Consider the following 10811-nt stretch of genomic DNA (forward strand, 5'->3'; position numbering starts at 1 on the left):
CACATTTCACTCCATAAAAGTAATTATTACATAATAGAAATTGGGCAGGCAAACTAAAACCAATTGAATCTCCTTTCTTACATACTTAGCCTGTTTGTTTGTTTGTTGTTTGTTTTATTTTCATGGGAATCTTTGAAGGGAAACTGTATTTGCTATGATAAATTTGCCATCAAATGATTTGATTGGCAATTATGGGATAAATTTGTCCAAGATAAATTCTAGTTAAGCCTGAGTAACAGGTGCAGAAAACCTGACTTCGACCCCATAGTGAATGGTTTGACTTCAAATAAGCCACTTCCATTAAAAGTAAATGCTCTCTGAGGTCCTTTCCAATTCTAAAATACTAAAAAGGGCCTAACATATTTTGAAGACTCAGTAGATTCTTTTCAAGGAGTAGTGAGTTTTTGCACGCATTTGGAAGGCTGAGCTATGAGCTATCAGTTTGCAGATGTATCATTTTAGTCTAATATTCAAGGGAATTATAAAAATAATTTACAAAAAAAAAATGATTTTTTAAAAGTGTATGAGGAGCCTGAAGAGCCTCTTCCAGAAGAAGAGATCGCAGAAGAACCACCTATCCTAGAGGAGGTTGAAGAGGTGGCGCCACCTAGAGGTACAGCTTCTTTTATGCATTGGATGTTTGAAAGAGGTGGTGTTCTAAATAAACCTTTCTCAGAATTCGTCTTTATCTAATATTCACCAGTATACTCTTCTTACATCATATAAATGATAACTTAAGATTAATTATTACTGGCACCTGAACCTTTATGTCTCTTTTCTCCACACACACACACCCCCGCCCCCCTCAACTTTTCCTACTGCAGTTGCAATACAATTAGAGCAAGAGATCACTTTTATGTTATTGGCACTTTAATTTTTCTGGCCAGCCTCTATCATAATACTTTCTCGTAGTTTTCAATCCTTAATTTTTCTTTCGATATTAAGATGGAGGGAATGCATTTCTTTGGTGTTCATTTTTAGGATAATTCTTAGCCAGTTCTTTCTGAACGCTATGACAATCTTTTGCATAATTGGCGTTATGTTTGTTTATAGGATTTCCAAGTAATGTCCTTCTCACCTTAAAAGTCACTACTTCGTATCCATAATTACCATTTAGGTTGCTAATATCTTTTTAAAATAAGTCAGTGTTTTGTGTTTTTTTGCTTGTTTGTTTGTTTCGGTATATGGGCATTGTTCGTTCATCACGTCATTTTTTTAATATCCATAAAATATCTTTTAAGTGCCTGAAGTGGTTAAGAAAGCAGTACCTGAAGCACCTACTCTTGTTCCTAAAAAGGTGGCGGCACCACCAGCTAAAGGTATAGCAAATCTCAGTTAATAACAGCTTTAGACTTCTGTTAGTTTTCTTTTTAAAACAAATATGTCTCTTTTCGCTGTTTTATTAGAGTCATTTAAGTAACAAACTTATGAAATTCAGTAAGAACTAGTAAAAATATCTCATTCCATTTAGCTAGACTTTTTCAGGATGTTAATAAATGATTGTGTGTATATGTATGTGTGTGTATGTATGAATTATTTTAGAATTATCTTATTTTAAATAACTGAGAATTTTAATGTTAGCAGTACATTTCTCTACTTACATACATAACAATGAATCCTTATTCCTCTCAATCCATTCACAGATTTCATTCCATTACATAAAAAGAGTTTTCTCATGTAATTATTATAATAATTATGTCTATTGTATTATTTTATAGGGGAAAAGTATATTCTAATGCTTGGATAATAGCTATTTTACTAAGCCTCATGTCCCTTTTGTAATATTTGGCCTAAGCATTCAAGTTTATTACAGAATGTCTACTTATCATTACTTTCTAATTAAGTTGATGCTTCAATAGTGCTCTTAGTGGATAAAATTATGCTATCCCTATCACAGTAGACATCCTCCTCACATATAATAGTGCCCAACAGAATCTGATGCCTATGTCAAGGCTTAAAAAGTCAAAAAAAAAAAAAAGTCTTAATAAATTAAGAAAGTAGAAATAATCCCAATATGAGTAATGACTACTATTTAAAAAAAAAAGAGAGAGAACTAGCAGAGGTTTTTTGTTGACATATCTTCTTCTAAGGGTATGGTTAGCACAAATGAGTGATTTGGGTAAATCTCTTTATTGCCTGTAAAATTAGTTGGTGTCTAATAGTATAGAGTGACTTCTTAGACTTTGATCATTGTTGATGTTGTTTCTGATGTTTTTATTTTATGTTTATTATTGAGTATTGTCAGCTAACTGAAACACCTAATATCTTTAAAGTGCCAAAGAAGATTCCTGAGGAAAAAGTACCTGTTCCTGTTCAGAAAAAAGAGGCACCTCCAGCCAAAGGTACATCTTCTCTTTTAAATCCAAACTTCCTTTACATTTTTTTTCATTAAGACTTTTATATTTTATATCTGTATGTCTTGACTGTTTTTGATGTCTTCGTCTATGAAAGTTTGTTCTTAACAGTCTTCATTGTTAAAACTATATCTTTAAAGTGCCCGAAGTACAAAAGAAAGCCCCCGAAAAGAAGGTCCCCATGCCTAAAAAGGAAGCCGTACCCCCAGCTAAAGGTATTTGGGGAAAGATCCTTGATTTTCACATATTGTTGCATGAAAGCCCTTTTTTCTGTTGTTTTTGTTTTATTATTTGAATTATATCTTAATTTCTTCTGTGTTAAAAAAAAAAAAATCTCTTAAAAACGATGCTCTTTCAGGGAGGACTGTCATGGAAGAAAAAATATCAGTTGCCTTCCACAAAGAGGAAATAGTGAAACGAAGAGCAGAATTAGAAGCAGTGGAAGCACAAGTAGAGGAAGCTCTTGAAGAAGAGTTCCACGAAGTTGAAGAATACTTTGGAGAAGAAGAGTTCCATGAAGTAGAAGAATTTCTCAAAGTAGAAGAACATAGATTTGAAGAAGTACACAAAGTTGAAGAAGTTCATAGGGTAGTAAAAGTTTTAGAGGCTGAAGAAGTGGAAGTGTATGAAAAACCCAAAGCTCCACCTAAAGGTATAGGGAAATTCTTCAGATATTGCAAATTGTTATATCTTGCTCTAACTAACTATTTTAAAAAGTTCATTTCATGTTCAGTTTGAAAGACTAAAAACCCATTTATTTTCCAAGTTAAAATTATGAAATGCTTTAAGCATGAGTGTAAACTATTTGATACCGTATTAATATACAGTAGCTATTAACCACATGAAGTATAATTTTAGCAGACAAGATAATAATATTTGATACTACTTATCTAAGAAGGTCACTGTATGAATTTTTGAATTCTTTTTTAAATCCACCTAAGAATGTTGCATGATTGTTACAGATATCAAAATAACTGACCAGTGTCATCAGCGAAATGAAAAAGCAACTCCTCAGTTCACAGAGGAATTTATGTGCCCAGGCAAAACAGCCATTGTTTTGTTAACATTTCAGTCAACTGTTCACAAAATGATAATTATTTATCAAAGGTTTCCATTATTTTATGATATTTTCATTAGAAAAATAACATTAAGGAAGTAAACAAAGTGTTGGTAACAGCATTCTAGTATATTCTGAGATATAAACCATAATACAAATAATTCTTTGCGGTACCACTCCAAATCTTGCACAATTTCATAATAACAGTTATGGAATACGAAGGAATGTGTGTGTGTTCTTGGTATACAAAACTAATATACAATACAGGTGAAATTTAACAAAATCAAGTCTTTTTAGAAGTAGGTGTGGTATAAATTCAAAAAATATAAATAGCTAAAGCATTTCATTAGCCCTCATTGGACTAACTTTAATAGTAATGTTCCATAATACTTCAAGAGTTCATTCTAAACCAAAACACTAATATCTTTGAAGGGCCTGAGATATCTAAGAAAATCATCCCTCCAAAAAAACCACCCACTAAAGTTGTTCCTCAAAAAGAGCCACCAGCTAAAGGTATTTTATTGGCAAAAAAAATTACTTACCTAATTGTATGTACAGTAGCACCTTGGTTGTTCTACAAGTTTGCATTCTACTTGATGTTTTTCTTTTGTGTTTTGTGTGCTTGGAATTGCTAAAGCAAACTAATACCTTTAAAGTGGCTGAGGGTCCTAAGGAAGTTCTACCAAAAAGGACATTCACTGTCGTCATACCTAAAATACCCAAAGCAAATGTCTCTATGGACTAAACAGTGAGCCCATAATTCCTTCTTTGATACTGTTTGATTATGTGTTCACTAATGTGCTTATTGATAAATCCATATTTTCCTATTCTTAATTTTAATAATCTAGTAAATATAAATATATATGTAACTGTGTGTTTAATGTCCCTGCCTCGTTCATTTTTGTAAACCTCTTGAATTTTGAAATAGAAGTAAAAAATAATATCTAATGAATAATATATACTTACATCTTTACAATCAGTGAAGCATTTAAGAATATTATCACCAAAGAGAACGTACCAATTATTCTACCAAATCAAGCAGAAACTGCACCGGCTGAAGGTGTCTTATTAATTTTTCTTCTCAAGTTCTAACATGGGAAATTCCCTTGGATTTCTTTTGTCATATTTGTTACAATTCAACTCTCATTAGGTACTGTAATGTATTTGATAAAGTGATGTCTGTATTTTGTATTGTTACGTTCTGTGTATACATTTCTCTTATGCTCTGCATGTTAAAAGTCTTTATGAATGTTTAAAAGTAAAAAATATTACTACTATCTTTAAAGTACCTGAAGCCCCCAAGAAAATTGCGATAGAAGAAAAAGTACGTGTTCCTGAAGAGCCCAAATTTCCACCAGCTAAAGGTACCTACCTTTGCCGATTCACCACTAATATAAAACCACCTTCTATTCACTTAATATGGAGACGACAGAGAAAGACCATTCTCCTCTCAATGCCACAACTGAGTGATGTAAACTCCAGTTTACGTTCTATAATATAATCCTGTCTTGGGAACAAAGGCATAGCCTAAATGTTGTTATTGTTTATTTTGATCTTCCTCTTAAGTAATGTTTAAACAATATTGACCCTGTAACTTCTTTTTCATAAATAATCTATTTTGGAATCTATTGTCAAGTAGCTCTGGAAGCAAGTAAACATGTTCCAAATGACAATAGAAAATGATGCTATATCCAAAGGACAGTGTTTCTAACATGACAAATCAAGAACTCATTGACAGGGCAATCTAAAGACATGCATTGACTGTGTGTCTACTTTACATAATTTTGGAATTTTTGACATTTTCCTTGTTAGATGCCCCTTTTTGCCTTGATATTTTATACTCAACTATGACCTTCTTTAAAAAATAAAACAATCAAATGTCTTTAAAGCACCTGAAGTACCCAAGAAAATTGTTCCAGAAGAAAAGTTTTATGAAGCTGTTTCTGAAAAGCCTGAAGTTCCACCAGCTAAAGGTATACACTGATGCTAATCACAACATGAAGTAACTCTTTGTTTCATTATTCATGATTTAAAATGAATGTGTGTGAGGTTAAATTTGTGTATTTTGTTTCTTTATATCCTTAATATCTTACGTTATAATATATAATAATTAATATACTAATATCTTTAAAGTTCCTGAGGTGCCTAAGAAAAGTATTCAAGAAGAAAAGTCATTTACAGTTCTTTCTGCAGACACAACAATGTACAGTAAGTGTAGAAAATTTGGTGGTTTAGTTTCATTTGTGTTTGTCTTCATATCTTTTAAAAGTAAACATACTAACATAAAAACCTAACACACCAAAAATTTTTGGCTAAAATTAAATAATTTGAATGGCTATTATCCTCAAAGTATATTTCCTCACCAGTTTAAAAATTAAATAGCCCTGTACTTATAACATTGCTTAATTTTAGAAGTCATTTGTCTTGTTGAATGTGTTGTCTTATCTTATTAATGTGTTATATCTTCTCCTTTGAAGCAATTTATTTTCTCAGACTATGAGATAACTAACTTTATAATAATATTTTAATTGGATTTAATAGAATCAAAATGCTCCACAATTATTATTTTTTTACTCTTCAAAACAATCTTTGGAAACATTTTGGCAATGCTGCTGAAATGACCATAGATTTACAAGGTCGTTAGAACCCCCAAAGAATTCTCAAGCCTTTTTTCTTTGTATTTCATGCAAAATTATGATTAAATATTTTGAAGAGTAAAATAATCTGAATAATAAAATATTTTGAATAGAATACTATTCTGTAATCTTAGTAGTAAAAATACCAGTGGTCAAGATATTTTTCCATTAATTTTAACCTAAAAAATTCCCTGTTTAAATCTTTTTTTTTTTTTTTTTTTTTTTTTTGGTCATTTTGTAATTCTAGGTTGGGATAAAAATATATGACTCCCTACTTTGAGTACCTTTTTTATATTTAAATTTGGTTTTTGTTGTCATCCAGTCTTCCTTTCTAAAAGCTGGAGAAATCCTTATTTTTTTCACTTGCCTTATTTTTCCAATTATTTAATAATTTTTATTTTTATTTTCTGCTTCCAATCTCTAAATGGTTTTCACATCCATATCAAACTATGATGTGGTTTGAAATATAGATAACTAGATTCTTGGAAAAGGAAAGAGCTTATATGAATTTCCAGCAGGTCAAATATAGAAGAATTCTTGATGTACAACTCAACATTGACCCTATTCTTTATGAATAAATTCATTAAAACTAAGAGCAATGGGACAAGTTTACCAGTAAATCTCAGCGGAAAAAGTAAAAGAGTCATATAATCCCTAACCAGTGAATTCCTCAATTTTATCATTGTGATCATAAAGAAATGCTTAGAGTCTTATATCATAAAACTGGGAATGAGGCTTTTTCTGAGCCAATGTATTATTGTTACTAATCTTTGTCTGTGTACTACTGGTAATTTGAGTGATTAATTTGTATTATATTCTGTTTTTCTTAATACTATTCTTCATCTACTTTGAAATTCTTCTAATTGAATAAATACTAATATCTTTAAAGTTCATGAAGTATCTGAAGAATTAGCCCCAGAAGAAAAAGTACTTGTGACTCATCTTCAAAAGACAAAAGTCAAACTAGCAAAAGGTAGATAACAACAATGACCCAGTCTGAAGAAAATTTATTTTTGGCTCATTTTAAAAGTTCAATATTTACTTTACCATTTGTAAATATAACTATACTCATATCTTTTAAGTGCCTGAATCACCCAAGAAAGTTGTTCCAGAGGATAAAATACATGTGACTATTCCTAAAAAGAGAGAAACACCAGCAACTAAAGGTATATTTCAACAACATCAAACTTGGATGAATATCTTTGCCTTCAAGACTGAAAAACTGCATGTTATATAATTTACTGTTTTGAGAAGTTCTAAGTGTAAACCTACTAATATCTTTAAAGAGCCTGATACAACAAGGGACGTTTTTCCAGAGGTGATGTTTTCTGAGGCTGTTGCCAAAACTTCAGAGTATCTTCCAGCTGAAGGTATAATTCTTAGTTATAAAAATCTAAATAAGAAAATATTTCTTCTTCAATCTACAAAATAAGTTTAGTGTTTTATGTAAATTCTAACAACATTTAATGCCAAAATGCTAATATCTTCAGAGCACCTAATATATCCAAGACAAAGAACTATCCACGAGTTGCCCCCACCAAAAGTCCCACTCATACAATGTATGAAGATAAACTACTAGAACAAAAATTAAAATTTGAATTTAAAATTATAATCTCTGTTGATATACCTAACTTTCTTAATTTGTCATGTCTTCATGTCTTTTCCTTTTCAACTAAAACCTACTAATATCTTTAAAGAGTTGGAAGTCTTCAAAGAAGATGTGCCAGAGGTACCAGCTTCTGTTACTAGAAGAAAAACACCATCACCAAAAGGTACAAGCCAGAAGGAAGTTGACTTTCTTATTTCATGATTGTAGTTGTACCTAACATATGTAAAAATATTAATACCTAGAAAACCCCAGATGCTACCAAGGAAGTCATTTCAGAGAAGCAGGTCTCCCAAAGCAGAAGTTTGACTGAGTATATACATGTCCCCATGAGTCATTCAAGAAAAAACAAATGAAAAAAAAAAATCATTAACATATATAAAGACGATGATCAGGCTATAAAGTTTATCTATGAGGGCTCCAGGAAAACTACGTATACATATAATGTGCAAATGCGACCCAGAGAGATTCTTCAATAGAAAATAGCTATTACTGGTATCCATAAAAAATAAAAATCAGACTAGTTAGAAAAATACCTAAACGAGACCACTTACAATACTTACATCTCCAAAATTAGATTGAATTGGCTCAACACACCTTTGATGTAGAAATCAGTCCCATCAAATGATATAAATGTTTGGCTGTAGACTATAAGTCAGTAATTAAATTCTCCATGAAGTTGAAATTCCAGAATATAATATAACTGCCTATTGGAATTGCCTTTTTATTAAAATAAACTTACTACCAATAACAAGCAAATGAATTTCCCGTAAGACTTATATATCATAGAAATATTTCCCATAAGATTTAAATATCATAGAAATGTTTTCAGAAAACCATGACTTAGAGAAAAAAAAACATCAAATTTAACATATATCATTTATACCTGAGAGCCTTCTAAAACTGAAGCAGTGAAAACCAAAACCAGTTAAAGTTGGAAATTTGCCCTGAATACTTAGTAGCTCCTGTCATTTTTTTTTTATTTTTAAAGAGCCCTACATTTTTCCATTTTGAATATTTTTAGATAAATCAAGAGGTGAGAAAGTTGTAAAACATCCAGAATAATAATTTCTTCACAATTCCCACGATATTCTGTAATTTAAAGAATATATGAACACTTTGACATTGTTTTCTCAGTCTAGAATCTTCCGATTGTTCTCCTCTCCCCTTTACTTGAAAAACAAACCCCTTTTTAAAGTGACTAAAGTGAGGATACAAAATGAAGCAAATTTAGATAAGAATGCTGGTTTTGCTCCCTTCAAACCAATAGCTAAAGGTACACTGTTAATTATTTTAAAAATTAATTTTTTTCACTTGAAGCTAATTTTCCACAATTTAATTTTCTAAACATCTCCCATTCGAAGAAATAAAATTGCCAATATTGATAGTGCCTGAGGTGACCAAGAAAATAGTTCCTGATAATCAAATATTCATACTATCACCCAAGAATCAGATTCGAGAAGCAGGGAAGTCTCCCAGTCTGGAGCATTCCCATAGTTGGAGTTATGACTAAAACTGCTCATTGCTCTTCATCACTCTGAAGTACAATGAATTAATATCTTTAAAGTGCCTGAATCACCTCAAGAAGTTGTCTCTGTAAAGGAAGCACCCATGGCTGCTCCCTCTGAAATTGAAACACCTTCCACTAAAGGTATCATTCCTTTTTTCATTTATTTGATAAATGCCTATTATGTGCATGGTGCTAGTGAGCTGGGGAATAATAAAGACAAATAAGACTTGAGTCCTTTTCTTAAGACTTTGTGCCTCATATAGTTCTTGAAGGAAACACCCCTGAAGCCATAAAAACCCTTTGGTTCAGTTAATGTGATAAATGTCCCCACTGATCCCTTAACCTCTTTGTATGACACTAATATCTTCAAAGCACCAGAAGTCATGAGAGAAGTTGCTCCTGATATGCAAGTGTCTGAGAATATTCCTGGAGAGCCAGAACCTCTGACTATGAAGAAAGGTATATGTCATCTCTGAACAGATACCGAAGAAGAAATTATCTGTCCTCTGCTCTTAAAACTGTTTTTCTAATGTTCTTTATAACTCGTAAACATACTAATCACTATAAAGCACCTGAAACTCCACAAAAAGTACCCTCTCAAAACAAAATATCTGTGGCAAAAAGCCTCCTATTAAAAGTATTCATTCGACAAATCCTTAGTAAGGAGGATGTATAGGGTCCTAGGACACCTGCCAGGTGCTAGAGAAGGGTGAATGCTCTTTTCAGGGATCTTATTAACCCATTAGACTTAGTCGGTTGGTGGGCCAAGCAGAAAATAGAGAGAGAAGAGATTTCTAGAAAACCGCATTTGCTAATTTGTTGCGGTTAGTGTTTTCATTAACCATTTTAACTCTTAAATGTGAAATACTAATATCTTTAAAGTGACTGAAGCTCCTCAAGAAGTTGTTCCTGCAAAGAGAGTTCCTTCCAAAAAAAGAGAACCTCCATCAGTAAAAGGTACAAGTTACCATGTCCTCAAGCTCTAGAAGAAATAGCTCTTGTAGCCTTGAAAATATTTAGCTGTGCCTGGCGATCTTCATGACACTAAATGTTAAAAAACTAATTTCTTAAAGTGCCCAAAGAGCCTGAAGAAATTCTCCCTGAAAAGAAAACATATGTGGTTCCTCATAAAAAGCCTGAAGGCCCTTGTGATGAAGGTATATGTCGCTGGAAGCTTAGAGTTTTGGGAAAATGTCTTTTCCTGTATAAATGTGTTTCCTATTTGTACCGATTCCTGTAACCCCTAAATGTAAAAATATTAATATCTTTAAAGCACTTGAAGCTCCCAAAGAAGTTGTCCCAGAAAAGAAAGTACATCCTCCCCAAAAGCCTGCAGTTTTACCTGTCAAAATCAAAGGTACTTTCCTGACCTCACTTCTATGTGGGATAGGGAGGGCAAAGGAAAGAACTACATTGCTAGCTTTGAAAGTTCTTTTGATGTGTAAGTGTAATTCTTGTTATGTGTTGATCTTTGTGACTCAAATGTAAATTTACTAATATCTTCAAAGTGCCTGAAGCTCCCAAAGAGGTTGTCCCTGAAAAGAAAGTGCCCCTGGCACCTCCTAAAAAGCCAGAAGTCCCACTTGTTACAGGTATTTGTCACTGATCTTAGATTTTAACAAGGCATGACTCTTCTGTTCTTGAAAAT

General features: G+C 32.2%; 1 protein-coding gene across 1 annotated transcript in view; it reads left to right on the forward strand.

The window, feature by feature from the left end:
• Nucleotides 1-10811, forward strand: part of TTN (titin) — a 267443-nt gene that overhangs the window by 129848 nt on the left and 126784 nt on the right. Inside the window, exons 146-152 of the mRNA XM_011359980.1 lie at nucleotides 521-613; nucleotides 1242-1319; nucleotides 2274-2342; nucleotides 2495-2569; nucleotides 2713-3006; nucleotides 3844-3924; nucleotides 4698-4775. Coding sequence (XP_011358282.1) covers nucleotides 521-613; nucleotides 1242-1319; nucleotides 2274-2342; nucleotides 2495-2569; nucleotides 2713-3006; nucleotides 3844-3924; nucleotides 4698-4775 — 768 coding nt within the window. The remainder of the gene's footprint in view (nucleotides 1-520; nucleotides 614-1241; nucleotides 1320-2273; nucleotides 2343-2494; nucleotides 2570-2712; nucleotides 3007-3843; nucleotides 3925-4697; nucleotides 4776-10811) is intronic.

The sequence above is a fragment of the Pteropus vampyrus genome, unplaced genomic scaffold (genome assembly GCF_000151845.1).
Source record: "Pteropus vampyrus isolate Shadow unplaced genomic scaffold, Pvam_2.0 Scaffold2, whole genome shotgun sequence".
Taxonomy (NCBI): Eukaryota; Metazoa; Chordata; class Mammalia; order Chiroptera; family Pteropodidae; genus Pteropus; species Pteropus vampyrus.